We start from the raw sequence: 24,468 nt of genomic DNA on the forward strand, positions 1-24,468 counted from the left end.
TAATAGAAATTTTATATTTCCAGGTAGCCCAGTTTTCCTTTCCTGTTAACTTTCCAATTTCAATTTTTGTAGAAAAATCCATGATACTTCGCTTCGATCTTCCAGTGGGGCACAGAACCTGATAAAGGCTGAGAATCGTTACCTGCAGTGGAATAGAAGCCCGCGTAGCACACAATAGATTTTATACTTTTATTTTAAATACACTACACAATATAATAGATATATTTTATTGAGTTATAAAGATATTAGAATATTCACACATCACAGTTTTTTTTCAGAAGTCACGAGTGACATGACAGTGTCTTTCTTTTTATTTCTTGCTTGTGCTATACAACCTTAATAATGCTGAGGATTGGAGTTGATGATGATGGAGAAGGTTGCTTCCAATCACGTCGGGGTCACCAATGTAGCGGGAGCGATGATTCGGCTCGACCGCCACCAAAGGGAAGATCTTCCGCCAGGCTAGGTGTTATGCCTGGGGAACCGCGGCTTCGACGATGTTGTGTCGGAGGTTGTATATATAGCTCCAATCCGTGAAATCTTTGAAATCGCGTTCTAGATACTTCGCTGCTATTGGTTGAGCGCGTCAATTTCTTCGCGATGATTGACAGTTGTTGTTGATTTGATGTTGTTGACGAGTGGCGTAGAGATGTCGCCACAACATTTATTTCTAAAATGTTTTTATCGCATGAAAAAGTTAATACTCCCAACGCTTCATATCTAAATTTAAAAAAAAATTCTGGATTGAATCATTAACATATTGCTATTAAAAAATCGATATTTATGCCTTGAATAATCGATTATTCAATTAAACGATCTCAGATCGCCATCCCTAGCTAGTAACGTTCAATAAAATAACGGACGAACAAAGGAAGGATTTAAACAGTGTGAACTTCATGCAATTGATTTTTTGAAGAACAATTTACTGAAACCTTTGCTTATTCATCTATTATTCGGAAAGTATATAGTTAAATATTATTTAAGTGTTATTGACTCTAAATATCGCCTTATTACATTGAAAATGAAGGACCCTTTTGCATCGGACGCTGGGATCGATTCCCCATCACACAGCCTGAAAAATGTTGATGGATGTTATAATAATAGCCTTTTTAAGGGAAAAACATTCGCTAATTCACGCCGTGCCTTGCAGTCTGGCGCTGAGAAGATTTCCAGAACATTTAGGAGTGTCAGGAACACATTTGGGAACTTGTCTCAGGTAAGATATACCATATAATGAAATAATGAAAAAATAATAAATATTACATACATACATACATATGGTCACGTCTATATCCCTTACGGGGTAGACAGAGCCAACACTCTTGAAAAGACTGAATGGCCATGTTCAGCTATTTGGCTAAATGATAGAATTGAGATTCAAATAGTAACAGGTTGCTAGCCCATCGCTTAAAAAAGAATCCCAAGTTTGTAAGCCTATCTCTTAGTCGCTTTTTACGACATCCAAGGGAAAGAGATGGAGTGGTTCTATTCCTGGGCACCACACGGCACACATAATAAATATTGACGAGAAGATTTCTTAGGGAGAACTTATAAACTACCAAAGTACTGAGTAGATTTATGTAACATAGGTTCTCTGTTTTACAAAGCAGTTTCTTAAGAATTCAATAATGTAGTACAATGTGAATGTGGGATCCATCAGCAATCAGCTTTTTTGATTTTTGTTAAAAAAATCTGATCTTTTACAATAAGAATATACCAGTGAACTGGTTTGTTAAACAAAATCTTATTTGTTAATATGTTTTGTATGATATTAGCATTTGAGGCTGGCTGGCAGACGCAGGCATCGGTTAGCTGAGATGGGGTCACCATGCCGGGCTCCTTCTACGCCTGTTATGAAGAAAAAGGTAAATATCCATTTTTATTGAAATTTAACATATAATTATTTAGTGAGGATTCCCGTAAACCCCGCAGGAATGAAAATTATTATTAGGATTTTTCTAACACATACAGGCAATACTAGAGTTTGGATAAACCTGCCGTCTTACTGCCATCATTATTTTCTTTTTAATATTTCAGGTTCTTGGCAGAAGTCCAGCCAAACTGTACAGCCCGTTTGGCATTGAAACGCCTCACAGCCGCGACTTCAGGATGTCTCCGTACATGCCCGACACTCCAGAACATGGGTTTGTATATGATTTCGATTCTGGTATAAATATTTTTTATTTAATGTACCATCTTTATTTGTATTAAGTAATAAAGTATATTATTTAATATTAACTTAAATTTAAGTACTCCATTGTTTACTCCTGCTTTATGCATTTAATAGTTAAATATAAAGACCATAAGTGATTCTATCTGTACTTTACTATATGACAATTTAATAAATTAGATGCATCAAATGACAATTTATGGAGTGGACGTATAATTTAGTTAAAGCCACGCCCATCACGGTAATTGGTGGTTACTTATTCAAAAACTGGGCTCCATTCTGTTCTACTTAAGCACTTATTTTGTAACTTAAGGCTTATAAAGTTAGATTTATGAAGTTATGAACGATTTAAGTGATCGCTTGCACGCAATAACGTAGTTGAAATAAACTTGATTATTTTGTCACTTATTCTGATAAACAGACAAATAAATATACATAGCTCCGTACATGGGCAGGAAATACGTGTATGTTTTTATTTTTATTTCAAAAGTCGATTCCGGTGCGTATGTAAGTAGTCTTGCTGTAACTGGCACTATGTCACGCCTCTTTCCCGGAGGGGTAGACAAGTTATTTAATTTGTAAATTTTTCAAATACTTACCACTAACCTAGTTAATAATTTGCTGGCTGTTGTCTTTGATTAAAAAAAACTGGAATTAAACAAATAATGCGCAACATTACAACAAATATGTGATTTTTTCAGTTTATCGCCGAAACGTCACAAAAGCATAGCGCAGTCATGGCATCTGCTGTCCAAGAAACGGCCGCGGGTTCTCTTCCATTGATCCGTCTAATGTACCAAAACAAGAGGTGAATTTATATGTAATGTTTCCTAAATTTTGAAAGATTTCGAAATATTTCCAAACATTGTTACAATAAATATTATATAACATGAATACCTATTATCACGTCTTTACCCTGTAATGGAACAGGGTAGGCAGAGCCAACAGTCTCGAAAAGAGAGACAGATAGCTAGCCCATCGCCTAAAAGAAGAATCCCAAGTTTATTATATAAGTTATATAATATTAGTTGAAATATATACGGGAGAACAGATAGAGCTAGCCCCATAGTAAGTTAGAGACTTGTGCTATGGGTTACTGGAAATTATTTTTAGAATGTAGAAGTTTATCAGACAAAAAAATATTTTAAATGCATTAGATTTTAAAAGTTTATATCTTTTATATACAATGAGAAATCTTTATAGAAATTTAGGAAACTTACATCATCTCTTATAATATTGTAACCCACCGTTTAATTTAAGATGCTTTGAATGGTTTGTCGAGTGTAGTGACGTGCATAACATACAAACAGACTGGATCTACCCTATTCTACCTTTTATCCCTTATGGGTTGGACAGAGCCAATAGTCTCGAAAAATATAGAGACAGGTTGCTGGCCCATCGCAGAATATTTTACTGTAGAAACAAATTTTAATCCTAAGTATGTATAATTTATTCGCTTTGCCAAATATTTAATTGAAATCCAAATTTTCTCTTAGAAATGAAAGCGAAAACGATTTTTTTTGTCAAAGCAACAAATGGTAGATTTTATGCACGTCACAGGAAGGCTTGATAGAAGGCTGGAAGGAAATAATCTAATTCAAAATATTTTTATATAATTTTATTTATCATCAATCCCAAATGAACCTCTATTGTTCATTCGTGTTATTTTATTTCTGAATAAAAGTATTTTTTTAAACCATAATTTTAATGTTTTTATAATAGCTTCAAGCCTTCTATAGCCGTTTTTATGCAATTGGTGCTAAATGTCATGTAATTGTATTAGCTTCTCTGCTAATGCATCTGGAATGGGGCTTATGTAATATATATTATATTCTATATGAAAAGGACTGAACATTATTCTTCCTGAAGTTTCAAGTATATTATGTAAGTATGTAGAATTTTTATAATTCCCATTTTCATAATTTCAACAATTATTGTTCAATGTGAAAAGAAAAATGAATCAGAAATAACCGGTTATTATGTTAATGCCTTGTTTTTCTCATTGTGGCAAGTAAAATTCTAAATTTCTTGTGTTTGAGTAAAAAAATAATAACATAAGCACTTACACTAAATTACATCTGGTTTATAGCTTATTTTGCAAGCTGGCATTTGGCAAACTATAGAATATATTATTTTTTTATTAATATTATTATATGGTATATTAATAACAACAAGTATTAAAGTCATATCCAGTATTAAAAATGCCAAAATTGTATCGTAAAATTGCGAGAAAGGTGATGTATTTACTACGCTTCGCTACGACAATATTAGTCTGCTAACGCTTAGTTTTAAGTGGTATAAGATGCCTATAATATTTTATAATTGATGTAATAATATTTAGGTTTTTTAAAAAGTTATTTATTAAGAACAAAAGTAGTCGCAGGAAAATGTTTTTCCAACGCTACTTAACAGGTTTTAGTGTTTTTGTAAAGAGTGATTTTATTTCGTAGGTATCCAATAATAAATTGTGTAAGACTGATTTATCAGTAATCGATATACACATAGCATTTTTTAGATGTTTTTCAATAATTTGGCAAATTTATTTTTGTATAGATAGGAGTATGAAATACCAGTCATTAAATTTGTTTTTTTTTCTGATGCAAGTCTTCATTTATTCAAGACTTATTTTTATTCTTTAGGTAGTTGTCTAACTAAATATAATTACAATTTCACTATTAATTTCAACTATTTCTATATAATGCTGCAGAAACGATAATATAAATGTACCTAAATCTTTTCTTACAATGCTAGAGTAATACCAATTTATGTCATTATGTCGAAGGGTTTATTTAACCCTGCCAATGTGTGTATTTATTAATTAGTAAAAGGCGTCTTTATGAAAAGTACTTATCTAAATTTTCACAGCAAAATTATGAAACAGAATAATTTTCCTTAGAAATCGGAAGAATCGATTTTTTTATTTTTTAAATACTTACATAAAATCACGCTTTTTTCCGAAGGGGTAGGCAGAGACTACATTACTTATTATATTAATTACTAGCCTCGATCTCTGCATACTTCTTTCGCTTCGTCCACATTCATAACTCTCTTCATGCAAGCTCTGCGCTTTCGGGTTAGTACTCTTGACCTGACCTTTTGCCAGGACTCCACACTCTCCTTGTATATTTGCTTAGTCAATCAGCTTTCTTGCTCTCCAAATGACCAAACCCTTTTCTATTCCTTGTACTACATCTTCTTTCACATCACAACATCCCTTCTCTCGCTGTTCCTTATCCTGTCACTCAATTTAACACTGATCATACTCCTTAACGCTCTCATTTCCGTATTCTGCTTTCGTGCTTCTTTTGCCACACCCAACTTTCACTCCCATACATTAATGTCGGGATCAACATGCCCACATGCACAGCCAGGCGAGTCTTTTTGGACTATCTCTGACTGTTCGCAAAAGCATGTACCTAATGCTCCATTCACCAAGTTTACCGCGTTCACTCTCCTTTCAATATCTATCACACTTTCTATCTGATGTAAACTTTGATCTTAGATATACCTACAAACCTCTTTCACTTGCTCGACTTTTTCTCCTCCAATATTACTGCTATTATCTCCTACAATATGCTGAAATTTTCTTTTCCATTTAAAAAAAAATATTATTTTTTTGTATGGTATTTATTGATCTTCAACACACTTCTGTTTTTGAGTAATTACATATTATAGTTATTAATTTTGGGATGTCTTATGCACAGAGCTGTGAAAGTTTAGATATTGTTTAAAAGCCATCATTATTCAAGTTGAGGCTGCTCGTGTTTAGTAAAAAAAAGGCTGTATTTGTAAAGTAGCGGACTGTATAAGATATGCTTATTTTTTCAAAGTAGTAGGTATGTGGTATATGAGGCTCAACATCACTGATGTACTTATTTGTTTATTTCTATATTGAATATCTACAATGTAATAAGACATTTAATAATATAATGTTTTTCTACGATATGAATTGTTTTATTTTAAAAAAAACTTCTTTATATTATATATTTTTATTACAAATTATATCCAGTTTGGCGCTGATAAAATTCAACAATTTTTACGTCGATAACAAAAACACCTAACTAACGTAAACCTATCAAACATTTACTTTTAAATTTTACTTATAGTTAAAAGTATGGCAAAACGAAAACCACTGGCGGCCTGCATAAAAAAAAAATAGTACCTACATACTTTTGTTCGTAAGTGTACCACAAAATATGTTAATAGTTAAAAAAAAAAATACGAAATTTTGCCTTAAAATTACTAAATTCAGACGCCAGTGAATCTTCGTCCATGAACTGTACAACATAACATTATTTTATCACTGATTCCAGGCAAATATCCTTTACTTATTTTAATACGTATGTATAAAACTTAAAGAGTGTTACCTATTAAAGAAAACAGTATTTTTACAAATCTAAGAGTTCCTAATTAGTTTTTATACAATATGAAATGAATGATGAAAATATTATCAAACTGAAAATAATTACAAATGCTATAGTGACTATGAAAGTGAATATGAAAAAAAATATATTTATACTACCTAGTCATAAATGCGTAACCTGTGTCTCTCACAAACTTTGAGGACTAAACTTCTGAACAGTTATTCTGGAGTGGCAGTTGTAAATTTATTTTGTAACTATATGTAGCTTTTACTAGAAAACAGATTTTTCGCAAATTCCACTGGAACTTTATTACGCAACCATTTTGAGTATTCGCTGCGTGGCCGTTTTAAAAAACGTTTGCAATACGCCAGTGTGGCATGGCCCTTATTCATGATCAGTCCAAAAAGGCCATTAATTAATGCGTCTTAAATTTGATTTCTGATTTCTCACTGATGTTATTGTCACAAGATATCTTTACAAATTGAATAAATAAAAACGAATATTTTTGTTAAATGAACTTATGTGTAGCTGGTTCGGGACAAGTTATAGGTTTGGTAGAGTATCTTAGACTGCTTCTATTAGTTTTTCGTTCGTTTACATAAAACATGTTTACATAAATCACCGATTCATAAATATGCTATTGTAAAATAGAATTGATATATACTATAATAATATAGCTAGAGAGAGCTTTCTATATTATTATATTTCCAAATTTATTATAACAATTAAAGACTTCTTAGACTGTCTCAAACTTAAATCTATTTATAATTATGAAACATACATAATACAGCGTTAACAAATAAGAATATTTAAAAAACCACTAATTGGTACTAATGGTAAGAAACTATGCTCGTCTTAAAATAATGTCATTCTGTAATAATAGGCAGTTCTACAGTCAAAAGTGAATATACAGGGTGTCTGGTAAATCGCGTTTCATAATTAAGGACAAAGTAAACCCAAACATCATCAACCGAGTCTTTACAAAGACTGTTGGCTCTGTTTACCCCGCAAGGGATATAGATTTTATGTATGTATGTAAACCGCACACCGACTAACCGACTCTATTTAAAAAAATTCAATAAAATTCTCTCTAGTACATACATACATACATATAATCACGTCTATATCCCTTGCGGGGTAGACAGAGCCAACAGTCTTGAATAGACTGATAGGCCACGTTCAGCTGTTTGGCTTTTTGATGGAATTGAGATTAAAATCGTGACGGGTTGCAAGTCCATTGCCTACAAAAAGAATCCTTTGTTTATAAGTCTATCCCTTAGTCGCCTTTTACGACTTCCGTAGGAAAGACATATTACCCGAAACGAGAATCATATACTGAGTGTCCGCTTTTAATATGCGACACTATTTACCAGTACCACGTTATTTTAATAAAACGTGTTAAAAATTTGAGGTAGATTTATATTATGATACTTAATTCAGGCACCACTTCTTCACAACAGGTCATCCATAAAATATATGTTTTTATCTATAATATTGTTTAGAAAGTAACTGTTATATTGTGGAGAATTTTTTTTTTAATTTACCCAAATTGTGTAAAAATACTTTCATTTGCCAATAAGATCACTCAATTAAGAAAGTGTTTCAAACTTATAGCACTGACATTATGCCCGGTACAGTTGCCCACAGATAAACTTTACTCTCTTAGTAATATAGGTGCCAGTCTGAAACTTGTATAATACCAAGGATGTTACACTGATTTTCCAAAAATACAGTATTATAAGCTCAGCTTCAGACAAGTAAATTTTTCAACAACGTATTTTGATTCGAAGCCTTTTATCATAAACTTACTTTATAACAATTGCAGTTTGTACTTAAAGAATAGGATCGTATCAAAATATCTCGAATGAGATATACAAAAAACTTAAAAATAATTTTCTTAAAAATATATAGTAGGAACGTTAAATTAACGTAACAAAAATACATAAACGCTAAAAGAAATCCGGCCCGGGTCGTCTCGGGAAATTCTGAAACAAAATTTTTGCATTAGAATGTAATAAATGTCAGAAAGCGCACCCTGGGCCCCGTTATCATGCGCAAAAGGTCTTTTCGTAAAATATCACTTTAGCAAAATGTCTTTTTTCGCAGATTGTCTCTGTCGCAAAATATCGCGCCAGGGACTTAGAATAACATTTGATTTTCAAAGCACAATCATTTATTGGAGTCATCATATAAAATTAGAGATACATTTTGCGAAAGAGACATTTTGCGACCAGGGGACATTTTACGAAAGAGACCAATTGCATAATGAGCCGCCCCAAAGCATATTTTGGCGGCGGAGGGTGCAATTAGAAATAACTAATTATGAGACAGAAAAAGCAGTGTCCAGCACGTTTGTATATCTGACCAGTCGTTGATTAATACTCGACTTGAACAACATGGTAAAAACAAAATGGCGGCCTAGGCTTGATCTAAATCTTGTCACCACTGTGGGTAAGTCAACAAAATTACTGAGCATTTCATTATATAGATACTTAATTTAAAATCTTCGCAAGATAATAGATATGTATCAAAATATTTTAATTTTTATGATTATAAATGATTTAAAACTTTCGCATTGCATCACACTAGGTATTTATTAATAATACAGATATTAAACGCGCACGATACGAACCTTTATAAAAATAAATAAAGATACAATAAAGGTATGTTACGCGCGTGTTTAATACCTTTATTATTCATAAATAGTATTTTAATGACTGATACTAATGGTCCAAATTGTGATAAGAATATAAACACAGATATTATTAACAAGTTAAGTTACCTTTAAAGGGTCGTAGTTGAAACTTTATCAAAATACTATGACTCATTCATTCATTGATTTAGTGAACATGTTCAATATTTGTTGAGAAATTCATTGATTTAGTGAACATGTTCAATATTTGTTTATAAAAATAAATAAAGATACAATAAAGGTATGTTACGCGCGTGTTTAATACCTTTATTATTCATAAATAGTATTTTAATGACTGATACTAATGGTCCAAATTGTGATAAGAATATAAACACAGATATTATTAACAAGTTAAGTTACCTTTAAAGGGTCGTAGTTGAAACTTTATCAAAATACTATGACTCATTCATTCATTGATTTAGTGAACATGTTCAATATTTGTTGAGAACATTGGTACTCAATTTCCGGAGCTACTTACCTCATTTTATCCAAGTTTAGACATAATAAAATCAATGCACTTAGTGACTTCACTCAAATAACCAACATACAAACCACCTTTTATCTGTAGTCGGCTAACAAAAAGATATACATACGGAAGTCCCCCCATACGTGACCTGTCGATCCGTTCTTCGCTTCCGGTACCGCTGTGCGGAGCACTTATTGAATATACTCTTGTTCTTCCACGAAGCGAACAGATTACTAGGCTTGGGCGTTCGTGGGTAGTCGTCAGTGCTTTCGCTTGATGACGAATTGTAATTCGAGAATGTTCTATCGAAGTTTATAGTCCTCTTTATGACTGGCTCGTTTGTTGGTTTGTTCTGTGAAAGTGTTTTATATATTTGTTACATACATACATATGGTCACATCTATATCCCTTGCGGGGTAGACAGAGCCAACAGTCTTGAAAAGACTGAATGGCCACGTTCAGCTATTTGGCTTAATGATAGAATTGAGATTCAAATAGTGACAGGTTGCTAGCCCATCGCCTAAAAGAAGAAACCCAGGTTTTTAAGCCTATCCCTTACTCGCCTTTTACGACATCCATGGGAAAGAGATGGAGTGGTCCTATTCTTTTTTGTATTGGTGCCGGGAACCACACGGAATATATTTGTTTACAGAGATATACGAGCTTAAGTAGCGAGTAGCGTCGGTGGTCAAATCTGTAAGGTGTCCGGCTAAAATGCATGATTCGCATGAAGACATGACCAAATCCCACTTCAGCCATATGACCAATGACTAATTTTCAAAGTTACGTATATTATTATTTTTAATACTAACAGATAAAGTGGAGGGATAGGTCGGAGTGGGAAGACCTAGACGAACGTATCTTGATCTAAATAAGAACGTCCTGGTAAAGGGTCAGGTCAAAAGTATCCCGAAACCGCCGAGCTTGCATGAAGAGAGTTATGAATGTGGATGAAGCGAAGGAAGTATGCAGAGATCGTGGCAAGTGGAAAGAGGTAGTCTCTGCCTACCCCTCCGGGAAAGAGGCGTGATTCTATGTATGTATGTATGTTTAATACTAACCAATGCTCTTAGAGTGAGGGGAAATATCGTAAGGAACCTGCACATTCAGGCAATTGGATTTGTAATCATGATCGATCCAATAAGGGTCAGGTTTACCTACATAGGTTGCGGAGGTCAGATGGGAGTTGCTTGCTTCGTGTAAAATCCTGACTCACCCAACCAGGGTTTAAAGTCGGCGAAACCCTGGCGAAACTCTCCAGAGTGGTGAGGATGTAACCGGTACTAAAGCCAGGAGGAAGAACAAAGCAAGCATAAAGAAATAGAAATGTTTTATTTTATTTTAATTTATAAAAATTAAATTGGCAACTCTTAAATGTAGTCTTGAGTCTAATACGAGTACCACCTTTGATTTCGGTGACTGTATACATGCAACATAGGTAATACAAACATACATACATAAACTTCACTGTCACTATTTGGGTCTCAATTCCATTATTTAGCCCACAAAGCTGAGCGTAGCCTTTCAGTCCTTTCAAGACTGTTGGCTCTGTCTTCCCCGCAAGGGATAAAGACGTGACTATATGTATGTATACATAAAATCATGCCTCTTATCCAGAAAGGTAAGGTACTACAATTTTCCTTCTTTCAAATTTATCCACATCCCAGCTTGCCTGTTTATGGTAGAGTAACCTGACTTTATCAATATGGAAATTTAAATCTATTAATGTCAACTCACCATAGTGTCCAAATGCGTGGTATCCGGCGACGTGTACCTTTTTACCCCGTCAGGGTACATCGGGTTTGACATCGGCCGCTCCATTTCTTCTCGTCTCATCATAGAGGGCGCCACGGGGACATAAGGTTGGCTCACAACCGGCCGACTCATGCCAGCCATCTCTTTCACCATCATGAACTCCCGGTGCAAACCCTCATTTGAAGACAACTGCTTCTCAAACTGAGCCATCATTGAATTTTCAAATATCACAACATCCGTATGCTTTATAATACTTATCAACGCCCAAGCCAAAGAATCATTGAACGGCAGAATCGCCACGCGTTCCAATATATGCGTAGCGACGTCCAAACTGAACGCCCTCTGATTCTCAATCACAAAGTCGGTCAATTTTATGAAAACCGGCTTGAACCGCGTAAAATTCTGCGTGTTAGCTATCGTCTCCATAAAATAATCACACAACTGTTTACCCTGTATCACATATTTCAGTAGCTCTTCACAATTACTGAGGTCTATATTGTTTAAATGCAACAATGCCTCTTCTAAGACGTGGATTTTGAGCTCGGCATCGTCCTGGGAATTCGGATTTGCTTTTGTTACGAAATCTAGTGCCATTTCTACCAATAACTTAGTCAAGTCCCGTCTCTTACACTCATCAACGAAGCAGATACCGAACTTTCTCCTCAATACTGGCCAACACTTCAACAACATGTATTCTTGAATGAATACATCTTCACTAAGTTTGATTAATTTCGCGCACACATCGATTGGTAATGGCTCGACATGAGGAAATCGACATCTCAATTGATTCTTGCAACTCCCTATCAGAAAGAAGAAACACATTCCTTTGAAAACAACACTCTTCACTCCTGGAGACGGCTTGAACAACGTTGCTAATAAACAAGGCCCTTTTTTCACTATTGCTGGCTTAACACTGACATTGGGATCAGGTAACTTCTCAGTACAGTCAATTTGATTACTACCTAGTACTCCTTCTCTGACAACAGACGTAGAATCCGCATTTTGTTTTTCACACACTATTGTTGTTGGTTTCACATTTGGAACATTTTTAGGCGCCGGAGTAGTAACGTTAGTAATTTTAGTAGGATTATAGACAATAGTGTTATGAGGTACATCTCTTGTTACAGATTGTGGGATGTATTCCTCATATTCAGGATTATTGTATAGAGGTGGAGAACAAGTGCTGTTTCTATTAGATTCAAATCCTATACTCTCTGCATATAATGATAGAGCATCTTCATCATCATTTTGGTCGAAAGGAATGTATGCGATATTGTCTGAAGCAAAATTCTCATTTAAATCAAATTTACGATCTCCATAATCATTTTGGTCTCTGCTATGGTTACCATTGTCTAAACCGGAATGTTCAGCAGATTTATTTATATTTTTCGCCACGACAACATCGGTTGGTTTGACAAAAGAATCATTAATATTATCCGCTTTTTCTGCATTATTTACTTCCGTTTGTGTTCCATCTTCATTATCAGTCAAAACTTTATTGATATGTCTACACTGAAGAATAATATTACTTTCCTCTTGTAAACTTTGATGTATTTTGTCCTTTAATTTTTTAGAGTTAACATTGGTGTCTTCATTCTGGTAACCAACCCAATTTATCATTTCTAAATCTATTTTCTTCAGACTCATTGATAGTTTATCTAATGCCTTACTAATTTTACTAACATTGCTATTCATGGTGTTAATACTGATGTTTTTTTGAGTGATTATTGGAGACATATGAGATTCGGATGAAGTGCTCAAATTTAATGAGTGTTTACTTATTATTTCACTTTCCTTGTAAGACTTACAATTTGTGCTACATTCAGATTCAGAGCTGTCACTATCTGAAGACAAAGAAGACTTACTAGGAGTTTTAGGGGTAAGCCCTTTGGAATCTATTTTGGTCAATTTGACTTCTGGCAATTTTTTGTCAATCAGTACGAAATCTGACGAGGTGACGGCGTTCAAAGAGGTTGTGTTACTGGAATCCGATATATCTTTGGTCCATGATAGTTCTGAACAGACAGACGTTTTACGAGAATCTATTGCTCCAGCATTATCGAAAGTTCCATTGTCCTCTTTTTTTACTGCAACTTTTGGTTCATTATTTGGTGCATCTTTAGCTGCAATAGATGGTGTATTTTCTTGAACGCCTGCTATATTTTCAGCACTTTTCTTACCTCTGGGTGTTCTTTTCCTGACAATTTTTGGTTTAGCGACTGTGACGGTACGAGTTTTGTTGCTGTTGTCGCAGTCTTCAGAATTCCGTTTGACGACGATATTCATTTCCGTTATTCTGGATTGCGTCCATTTACGTTTGGGTGGGTTGACGATACCTGAGATTGAAGGAGAATTATATTGGAAAAGTGTCATGGGTGTTCAAAATATTTTGTTATCAAGAATTTTAATCTATAAGGATACAAGAATGTACAATGAGATTTTAGGACCTGGGTATCCACAACAAGTTATTTACACTTTATGAGATAGTTTTGACAACTTGATCACGCATAATACTCCTGACATTGCCTGGTTTCCGCATTTGACCAAAATTCGAGATTGGGAAAGACACTTAAATTCTGAACTAAAGTGACAGTGACAAGTTAGTTAAAAGTTCTAACTTAGTAAGATTCCATGCTGGTTTAATAACTAAGAAAAAATAAAGTGTACCAGCTACTTCACTTTAGGGAAACGCTAATAAACTTGGGATTCTTCTTTAAGGCTAGCAACCTGTCACTATTTGAATCTCAATTCCATCATCATTAGGCTTTGGCTCTGTCTGCCTCATAAAAGGAATTAATGTATGTCATAATTTACCCTCCGAAGGGCTGACTAGTTTTCTCTTCTTAGGACCTCTCTTGACAGGGTCTAGAGGTAGTTGCATTGCTGTTTTTTTCGTCAGCGTTTGCTTAACCGGGCTGGTAATCTTCCTAATAATCTTTTGCTTTGGCTGCTCAAAAACATCTGAAAAACATAATATTATTTTAACATGGTGGAGAAATAGAAAGAGATTTCAAAATAGGATGTCTCCATATCTTTCCCATGGATATCGTAACAGCGACTAAGGAACAGGCTTAAAAAACTTTAAAACTTTGGATTCTTGGGATGGCTAGCAATAAGCACCTTGTCACTATTTGAATCTTTATTAAGCCATACAGCTACACATGGCCTTTAAATCTTTTCAAGACTGTTGGCTCTGCCAACCCCGTAAAGGATATAGATGTGAGTACCTTCAGTGTCTGTACTGCCAGTGACTGGCGAGCTTGGACAAATATTCATGTTTGATGTTTCCGGAACATTTTCCACTTCTTCAACTTTCTTTTTTCTCCCTCGTTTCCTTCCCACTTTAGTCACAGTCTGGACTTCAGATTGCGAAGGAAAAACGATTGGCTCCGATTTGTTCAGTTGTGCTCTTGCAACTTTAAAAAAATAAGGATGTTTAATATATTTATATATGTTCTAGTTTTTGCGCAAGGCTTCGGAAGCAGCCGTAAACTTAGTTTAAAGTAATTTATTTGACGGCAACCAATGTTGTGAAACCAAAAGATATGACAATTATTAAGTGATATAAAGTATCCTATAATACTGAATAAAAATTTAGAATATTTTTGCTTTGCTCCTGTCCTGATTCCAGAAAAAAAGCAACAAATATACTTCCAAAGGTCTTTTCTATATGTGTGCCAAATTTTGTCCAATAGTTTTTGAGTTTATTTGTTACAAATATACAAAAATACCAATCTTTTTATTAATAGTGTGGATAAAACTCTTCCATTAATCAGTGACTGAGTAATGAGTGATGCACAGCTCACACCATTGATTTTAGTTAGTATGTTATTTCCCTTTGTATGTGGTAGACCACTAGGAGGGCATGAAGGGAGGGTTTCCCGTTTCTAATACCAATTCCAAGGTCCTCTTACTCTTCCTTGGAAGCCTTTAATCCATGTTCATAGCTAACCAGATACGGCCCCAGGCAAAACATGAGTAATAAACCTATTTAAGAAATTAGTGTAGTAAGGTTCCCAGCACTTTAATATGAGGACTCCATACACTTGCATGACTGTGCATGGTATATAAATATTTTTTTTTAACAAACCTTTATTTGCTAACTCAAGCTTGTCTTTGGATGTCAGATATTTGCTCTTTTTTTCCAGTAAACTTTGATTTGGAGATACTAGGTTTTGGACTGATCTGCTGAGGTCTGAAAAAATAAAACTAGTTTCAAGCAAAAAGCATAAAGAACAATCAGGATGTGCATTGTTCTCTTAAATCAAAGAGTGTTAACATTAGAAACATAACAAAATACCAAAGAAGCAGCTTTTTTGGTATACGATTTCGCTAATAGTCACTTACTCTTTTTAAACACTTTTATCTTGATAGCCGTTGGTGTTTTCAGTGTTTCCTTATTTTCTTTAGGCTTTTGAGGTCTTCCTTTAGCAACTGCTTGAACTGTTTCAGGTTTAGCAGCAGCTTTTCTTGGAGCCATTTTAGCACTGATATATTCAACTATCGATGAAGTCAAAGTTTCAAGACATATTTATTTACCATTGTAGAATCGCGTAATTAACGCCAATTATTAACACGTTTTTTTGGGGTATCTTACTTTCTCAGTCAAGATAAAATTTCTTCGAGGTTAGGTTTGGAATTTTGGATAACAAACTTTCATTTCAACAAGAACAAGAGAGAGAGAGAAAGAGATAGATATAGATACCGGAAACGATACCCAATGACAGCGACAGCAGAGAAAAATAAAATATTTTTAGTTTAAACTCAACTACGTAAAGTGGAAGCAAAAGAATTTCAATCTTACGGCCTTTGATCAAAATGAATGTGCATTTACAAAATTAAGTAATTTATTGAAACACCTGAGGTACATTTTCGTTTATACCTACCGTAGGTATTTATTTCAAAGCAAATAAAATAGCTAGGCTATCAGAATCGATGAATAACCGTAGAAAATACAAACGTGATATTCTTTACTCTGTGTTGTCGTTGTAATTAGTTTATTAATAATGCTGGCTACACCGACTAAAGGTCGAAAAGGTCGTTTCTGTCAAACTAATAAATTGTGAAGGTCGTCTGCTGAACCGGGGGAATTTATCAAAACTTTAAAAAAGTCTATCAAAAATGCCTGCAAAATATAAGATTGTGATGATTCGCCACGGCGAAAGCGAGTGGAATCAGAAAAACCTGTTCTGTGGCTGGTACGACGCTGATCTCAGTGATAAGGGTAGGTTGCTGTAATTTTCCGCTTTATTGTCACTTATTTAATATTTTATGAAAATAAACTGGCTGTAGGCTGTTGATGTTAATGAACATTTTAACCATTTTGTAGGGCGTGAAGAAGCCGTGGCTGCCGGCAAGGCCTTGAAAGCCGAAGGTTATCAGTTTGACGTCGCCCACACATCGGTTCTGAAACGAGCTCAGATTACCCTGAACACCGTTCTCCAGGAGATTGGGCAGCCAGACTTGCCTGTGAACAAAACCTGGCGTCTGAATGAGAGGCATTATGGTGGACTCACTGGCTTAAACAAAGCTGAAACGGCAGCCAAATATGGCGAGCAGCAGGTATACTTAATTTGCGTGGTACATTTTTTTATTGGGACCAACAGTCTTGAAAAAACTGATAGGCCAAGCTCAGCTATTTGGTTTAATGAAAGAATTGAGATTCAAATAGTGACAGGTTGCTAGCCCATCACCTATAAAAGAATTCGCACATGATAGAATAATATTAGAATTGTATAGTGGTGAATAGCAGAATACATTACAATATTTTGAAACAAATACCCTTACTTGACAAAACTTATAATAATATTCTTTCATGCTTGCAGGTCCAAATTTGGCGCAGAAGCTTCGACATCCCTCCCCCACCAATGGAGAAAGACCACCCATACTACGACACCATTGTAAATGACCCCCGCTATGCTGGTGATCCAAAACCTGAGGAATTCCCCATGTTTGAGAGCTTGAAACTGACTATTGAAAGGACATTGCCGTATTGGAACGATGTTATTGTGCCACAGGTAAGATGCTTCTCTAAAGGCACATTGTCAAAAGAATACTTACTACAAGTAACTGATAAATGGGATATTTTTGTCTCACTGTCATAATATCACTTATTTCTTTTTATCTGGAGCTGAAGCCGAAGAACACTGTTGTTCTTATTATCACTCTTCCTCATATTTTCACTGTATACAGAGACACCATGATAGGACTCAATTATTTTTATAATGTATCAACACTAATTAGCATATTTATTTATAACAGTCCACTTTCTACAGATCAAAGAGGGAAAGAGGATAATCATCGCCGCTCACGGAAACAGTCTCAGAGGCATCGTTAAGCATTTAGATGGTAAGCAAACAATTAATTTTTGATATTTGTTACATTATACATAGTGATTATTTTGTTTTGTGTGATAACAGTTGACCTTGGGTCATCAAAACAAACAAGAGCTTTTTCAACAATCTTAAAAATTGTTATCTCAGACATTTGGCTCCAGGAAGAATGCTAAAGCAGCCTTATTTTATGACAAAAAGGGTAAATAAATAAATAAATAAATAAATATATACGGGACAAATTACACAGATTGAGTTAGCCTCGAAGTAAGTTTGACACTTGTGTTACGAGATACTAACTCAACGATACTATATTTTATAATAAATACTTATATAGATAAACATCCAAAACCCAGGCCAATCAGAAAAAGTTCTTTTCTCATCATGCCCTGGCCGGGATTCGAACCCGGGACCCCCGGTGTCACAGGCAAGCGTACTACCGCTGCGCCACAGAGGCCGTCAAGGGTAATTCCAGTTCTGTTCAATGTGCATTTTATATAAAAATGTAATAATAAGCACCTTTTGTTTTTTCCTTTTATTAATTTACCAAATGTTTTTCCTACCCAGTAAAAGTTTTTCCTAAGACTTTTATGCAATATCTTATACACATTTGTACTCTTCAGAGCTCAGTGATGCTGCCATTATGGAGTTGAATCTGCCGACCGGCATTCCTTTTGTCTATGAACTCGATGAGAACATGAAACCTGTTGACTCAATGGTCTTCCTCGGAGACGAGGAAACCGTAAAGAAGGCTATGGCTGCCGTCGCCGCCCAGGGGAAAGCCAAGTAAACCATAGACAATAGTGCAACTATAGACAATCGTGTAACCATAGATAATAAGGATAATCTGTTATTTATTTAAGGAATGTGTCGCTGAACTTATTGTAATTAGAGTTGATCACAAATTTTAAATTAATCCTTTGAATTTATAAGTCAGGAATACAATAACATGGATTACCCAGTGATTTGAAAGCATAATTTTTTTTATAAAAAGATTTCTTAATGTGATAAATCTATGTGCAATTTTTAAAAATGTTTTCTTAAAAGAAATGTTTTAATTTTATAGCTGGATCTATGCCAACAGCTGTTACGATAGAATATTTATTCTAGTATTGCGCTTTCGTGATGATAATAAAAACAAATTGATGATATTTCTTGCTTTTTATTTTTATTTTATGTGTATTAAAAGATTAATCTATTAAAAAAAATTGCATTTAATATTTGTCGACATTGAGGTCCCAATCTAACAATGAATGTCCAATTAATGTAAGCTGGCCACTATGGTTGCCAGTTGTGAAATTTTTGACAGTTTATACCAATTCTCCACAGTAGTAGACAGTATAAACCCCCCGTCGTCGTCTTGTGAGCAAGATTCACAATATCCTGTTTTAAACCATTTTAGTAGTGCAGCAGTAGGATGGCCCGCGTGAACGCTTTTTTACCGCGCGAAAAACCATCGCTGTTTCACTTTTTATTATGACATGAAACGGAACAGCGATAAAAACGGCGTAGCGCGTACCATAGCATAGTACGGGGACAGCACTTAGATGCTCTGTTGAATGTCTGTGTAGTTCACAGGTCGGAGTAAAAACGAGGCCTGTTTGATAAATCACAATAAAGCCTATAGTTATAGATTTGATATATTTATATATGCTGATTTTCTCAGTGCGCGCGTAGTAACTACAACATTACTCTGATGTTACCTATAAATATGTTGTTTGTTGGCGCCCGGGCCCATAACCTGACGCGCCACCTGGACTTTCAATGCTCTGTGGGGCGTTCAAAAAACATACTTCGCCCATCTCTCTCTCATTGAAGTTAACCGAATTGCTAAATAGAGAGGGGAAAATATTTTGGTTGCCTTGTCAGCCTTCGTGAGTAAACCGGTTAAGAATCAGGTAGACTTTCTTTTAAGTCCTCCATCACCACATCTATATTAACATGTCTTTTTGATTTTTCTTCATCGTTTTTTGTAAATTTCCTGCCAGTATACGTGAATTTTTGCTTGCCATTTATAAAACTAAATTGTTTCTGGTCTTTTGAGCTTTCACCGTCCACCTCCATGGCTGATGACCTTTTCTTAATCTTTTTTTGTTTTTGAAATTTACAATTTGTCTCGAATCGGAAATCTTTTGGTAGTTTATGTATTTTTACGCAGTGCGATTTTCTCTCTTCGGCGTTAATGAATTTCTCCTTGCACTCTTCTATATAGCAGCAATACTGAAAATTTTTAACATGTTATGTTAAAAAAATGAAAATATATACTGAGCAAGCTGTCTTACTTCATTGGTAAAATTTAAATTAGCAATATCCATGGTGCCGGGAACCACACGGCACGGTATAAAATTAACCAATTGTGTGTGTCGGGCCACGCCCGTTGTATGCTTCCGTAGTTGGTTTTATCTTTTATCAGCTAAAAACTTAGTAAGTATTTAGTCAGGTCTGTTTATGCTTCTCTGCACAGATGCTCTCTGGACGATAAGCATATACTGACGACCTTACATCAAAACATTGATGAATGTGGCTGAAGCAAAAGGATCTTAGGTGCTTAACAATTGGCTTGGAAAAAAAAGCTTGAGCAAATGAAAGTTTTTTTTTTTTTTTTTTTTCAAAAAAAGAATGCTTACCGAAGGTTTTTTCTCGGCCATGACAGCGAAGAACGAATCGTGAGTCTCTTGTATATGCAAGTCTAATAAATGGGGTGACGGCATCACTTTCTTACATTGGGCGCAAGAGTATCTGTGTGACGAGTTGTAGTGGTTCTCAAAGGATAGCAGAGATTCTGTGGTGTAATAACATCCTGGGACTGCACACGTTGTTGTTATGCTGCAAACATGTGATCAGGAATTGGTAAGATAATAAAAAAAAAATATTTAAAATATATGTATATAATTCCGACGCCTTAAGAGGTAGAATATGTGTGCACAAAAACTGTAAGTACCTAATTAATTTAGACCTATATTGTAACCATATTCAATGAATAAAAAATATGATTAAATGCGGTTTGCACGTTATTTATGTGGTAGGTAAGTAAATGTCAGAGCAGTAGAAATCGAAATGAGAATTGCAATTTTGAGCAGATAACTGCGTACTAAGCAGTTATTGCCATTTCGGTATCCATCGCATTATGAGCATCGAACGATAGGATTCAAACCTGTGAATTGTGTGTATCACGAATTTTTAGTCGGTTAACTTAACCGTTCAACCGCCAACGATATCGAGGAATCCAAAAATGAGTTATTTTCGTAGCTATAATGTGCAAACATAATTTTAATCGGTCGATGGGTTTAGCCATGAAATCATAAGCAACAGACTTCCGAATTTATAATATCAGTATGGAACACTTACACCTCATGGCATAAGTCCTCGTCATCGACGTCGTAAACTCCGAGCCTGGGAAGCGGTGGATCGTCCTTGAACAAGTGGTCATCTAACTTCCGCCTACCGACGCCATATTTGTCCAGCTGTTCTAGAAGTGTGCTCATGTCCATGTTTCTGAGAAAATAATTTGGTATATATACATATAATATAAAGTCTATATCCCTTTCTGGGTAAATTGAGTCAACAGTCTTGAAAGTACTGATAGGCCGCATTCAGCTGTTTGGCTTAATGATATAATTGAGATTTAAATGGTGACAGGTTGCTAGACCATCGCCTAAAAGAAGAATCCCACGTTTGTAAGTCTATCACTTAGTTAATAAGAAGGTATATATATACCTATAATAAAATAATGTGACATTTCCTAATTTTGGATATAGTTACATCAAAAAATATAGTATTGCTTTAAAAGATCTTATCGGATACGCAGACACCGCGGCTAGATTATAACTTTATATCTATATATACCTAGGTACTATGCAATATTAAAACGATATTTCACCCATATAATCAATCATCGTCATACTTTAATATCTCCGGGAAAAAGAAAGAGTGACTCGTATTCTAATGTACCAGCCACCGGGAAGCACATGCTCCATAATGAATAATAGTATGTTACCTATACATACCATTATCCCTTATGGAGTGGATAGACTCTGAAGGTCACGTTCAGCTGAATAAATATATACCCGACAAAGTTAGCCTCGAAGTAAGTTCGAGACTTGTGTTACGAGATACTAACTTAACGATACTATATTTTATAATAAATACTTATAAAGATAAACATCCAAGACCCAGGCCAATCATGCCCTGGCCGGGATTCGAACCCGACACCTCCGGTGTGTGTCAAAGACAAGCGCACTACCGCTGCGCCACAGAGGCCGTCGAAATTGATAATCAGATCGTGATAAGTTGCTAACCCATGAGCTAAAAGAATAATACCCATGTTAAGGCATGGAGCTAGGCGACAGCCTGTGTTATAAGCATTTACCAAATTCAAATTATAGGGCACTTCATGGATAGATAGATAGATTCTTTATTGCAACATAAGAAAAAGAAAATCAGAAAAAAATAACTGGTAATGAGGTACAAAGGCGGACTTATCGCTAAAGCAATCTCTTCCAGTCAACCTTAGGGTGGGAGGAAATTAATTAAAATGGCAAGGCTATCATATTAATTGATAATTGTCATATCTTTTGGTTTTACAATATTTGTTTACGTCAAATAAATTACTCAAAACTAAGTTTACTGCCACTTTCAAAGCGTCATTACCTTCAGTGAGTAATAATCTGCGTGGAAAGAGAAGCAACTGGCACAGTTATTTCTTCGCTAGATAAAAGCGCTTATAACCATGATGATGCTTATGAGCAGATGGAGTGATACTCTTCTAAAGTGCCGCTAACCACACGGCACGTTTGTTATAGTCAAACATTTTGTATCTTATCTCTAGAATATAGTATACTCAACCTCACAGATAACATCTATACTAGTCGTAATGCCAAATCATTGTGATTAAGTAATAATAGCTTGTCTTTATACCTAGTAATCATGATGTGATGACATCATGATTTGTATGATCATTATATGTTAAATTCATGTTCATCATTGATGAACGATGAACATGAATTTTACATAATGATCATACAAACATACATGTAATCACGTCTTTATCCCTGCGTGTATGGCATTGTTAATCGCTGCTGAATACCATATCTCTGTAATATTTTACGAACGTTTTCATTATTGAATTCGCCACCATTGTCACTCAGAAGAGTTTTGACAGTATGCCCAGCATTCTTTACTTCTTGAAGCATTAAAAGGAGTTTATCTTTAACTTCCGATTTGTGTCTAATGAAGTAAACCATGCGATAACTCGAATAATCGTCCTTAAATAAAACGTAGTATTGATATTTCGAGATGCTTTTTGCGAAGGGACCACAAACGTCTGTGTGAATTAGCTCTCCAACTGCTTTAGCTCTTTCCCTTGTCCCAAACGGCTTTCGGTGAGACTTTCCATAAATACAACCTTCACACGTCATTTTATCTGGACTAAGTTGAATGCCTAACTCACGTTTTACCACGCGAATAACATGTCGTTTGTCCTGGTGCGCAAGTCGTTCATGATATAACTGTAGCAAATTAGAGCCTGTCACAGCGTTTATTTCTATAGCTGAATGCTTAGTCGGAACAATTGTCTTTATTTCTAACTTATAAAGTCCACCACAATGGGACCTGCTTCCAACAACTTTAGTCGTGCCGGCAATATCCAGCTTGCACTCTCTGGTTGTAGAAGTAAACACACTATTTTGCACCTTATCTTGTGCAGCCAATGGTGAAAACAGATTTTTCGTTAAGGATGGTACTAGCCACACGTTGTTCAAAGTTATTATTTCTTTCTGCCCATTGACATTTGATTCCACCTCTACAGAACCCGTTCCTAAAGCTGGTATTGTAGTTCCATCTGCCGTATTGACAGTGTGATCTGAATCAAATTCATGAAAATCATTGAAGAAACTTTTCTTGACAGCAATGTGTACCGTCGCGCCGTTATCAACGTACCAATTTTCTCTATCTTGCATCTGATTATTAGAGCAAGCATTTACCATTAACGAAATCTGTTGCACTTGCTTAGACTTTGAACTGGATGCTGATGTGCCTGAAGTTGGTTTTGGTGGCCTCCCGTCCTTAATCCACTTCTTACACTTCCGAACTCTATGTCCTTTTCCCGAACAATAGTTACAGATCAGTTGTTCATCCACAGTCTTTTTTCCTTTACGTTCATTAGGTGTAATCACTAGCGTCTCTTGTTTTGAGTCTGACTCTTGACTACCTAACTCTCTTTCGAACGTACACAGATGACTCGTCAAACTATCGATCGTTCTGTCTGACTGTTTGAGCATTAGCCAACTTGACTTAAAGTTAAAATATTTGTCATCAAGCGTATCTAAGACTTTACATATGAGGAACATTTCAGGGAGTTTAGCGTCAGGGTCGATTTTTGAAATCTCTACCTTTAATTCTGTCCATAAATTTTTGAGATGTGACATATGTGTTGGAATGTCATCTTCTTTCTTATGCCGAAACCCAAAGAATTCTAAACATAAATTATACGCTCTGTCGTCTGTTTGTCCATCAAATAGTCTATGCAGCTCTTGCCAAACTTCATGTGCGGTTCTAAATCTCATAACTTTTTTGAGTGTATCCTCTGACATATTGGTTGTTAACATGAGTAGAGCACCACTCTCAGTCCGCCTATATTTAGCCATCGCAGAATTATAGGTGCTGATTTCGGCGTCACCTGCTCCGTCATT

At 35.3% G+C, this 24,468-nt stretch overlaps 4 protein-coding genes across 6 annotated transcripts; 2 read left to right on the top strand and 2 right to left on the bottom strand.

The window, feature by feature from the left end:
- Window positions 1–857: 857 nt before the first annotated feature.
- LOC106133218 (uncharacterized) lies at window positions 858–4,294 on the top strand. The gene is made up of 4 exons (XM_013332864.2): window positions 858–1,216; window positions 1,776–1,865; window positions 2,038–2,144; window positions 2,872–4,294. Exons 1-4 carry the CDS (start codon window positions 1,022–1,024, stop codon window positions 2,951–2,953), a joined length of 474 nt encoding a protein of 157 aa, XP_013188318.2. The 5' UTR covers window positions 858–1,021; the 3' UTR covers window positions 2,954–4,294.
- A 4,045-nt stretch (window positions 4,295–8,339) lies between these two features.
- LOC106133258 (uncharacterized) lies at window positions 8,340–16,224 on the bottom strand. Of its 2 annotated transcripts, none has more exons than XM_060950625.1 (7): window positions 15,987–16,224; window positions 15,538–15,642; window positions 14,675–14,863; window positions 14,262–14,408; window positions 11,430–13,783; window positions 9,820–10,044; window positions 8,340–8,519 (listed from the first exon to the last, which is right to left on the bottom strand). In XM_060950625.1, the coding sequence occupies exons 3-7, from the start codon at window positions 14,721–14,723 to the stop codon at window positions 8,484–8,486; spliced, it is 2,811 nt and encodes a 936-aa protein (XP_060806608.1). In that variant the 5' UTR covers window positions 14,724–14,863; window positions 15,538–15,642; window positions 15,987–16,224; the 3' UTR covers window positions 8,340–8,483. The 2 variants fall into 2 exon arrangements, with proteins under 2 accessions (XP_060806608.1, XP_013188376.2); XM_013332922.2 differs by having other exon boundaries at window positions 15,795–16,223.
- Window positions 16,225–16,469: 245 nt separating this feature from the next.
- On the top strand, window positions 16,470–18,930 carry LOC106133210 (phosphoglycerate mutase 1). The gene is made up of 5 exons (XM_013332855.2): window positions 16,470–16,671; window positions 16,777–17,009; window positions 17,273–17,464; window positions 17,723–17,795; window positions 18,403–18,930. The coding sequence occupies exons 1-5, from the start codon at window positions 16,569–16,571 to the stop codon at window positions 18,567–18,569; spliced, it is 768 nt and encodes a 255-aa protein (XP_013188309.1). The 5' UTR covers window positions 16,470–16,568; the 3' UTR covers window positions 18,570–18,930.
- LOC132903175 (protein lethal(2)k10201-like) lies at window positions 18,466–22,711 on the bottom strand. Of its 2 annotated transcripts, none has more exons than XM_060950682.1 (4): window positions 22,430–22,711; window positions 21,128–21,274; window positions 20,407–20,605; window positions 18,466–19,999 (listed from the first exon to the last, which is right to left on the bottom strand). In XM_060950682.1, the coding sequence occupies exons 2-4, from the start codon at window positions 21,268–21,270 to the stop codon at window positions 19,667–19,669; spliced, it is 675 nt and encodes a 224-aa protein (XP_060806665.1). In that variant the 5' UTR covers window positions 21,271–21,274; window positions 22,430–22,711; the 3' UTR covers window positions 18,466–19,666. The 2 variants fall into 2 exon arrangements, with proteins under 2 accessions (XP_060806665.1, XP_060806666.1); XM_060950683.1 differs by lacking the exon at window positions 22,430–22,711 and adding an exon at window positions 21,497–21,585.
- Window positions 22,712–24,468: the final 1,757 nt, after the last annotated feature.

The sequence above is a fragment of the Amyelois transitella genome, chromosome 22, assembly GCF_032362555.1.
Source record: "Amyelois transitella isolate CPQ chromosome 22, ilAmyTran1.1, whole genome shotgun sequence".
Taxonomy (NCBI): Eukaryota; Metazoa; Arthropoda; class Insecta; order Lepidoptera; family Pyralidae; genus Amyelois; species Amyelois transitella.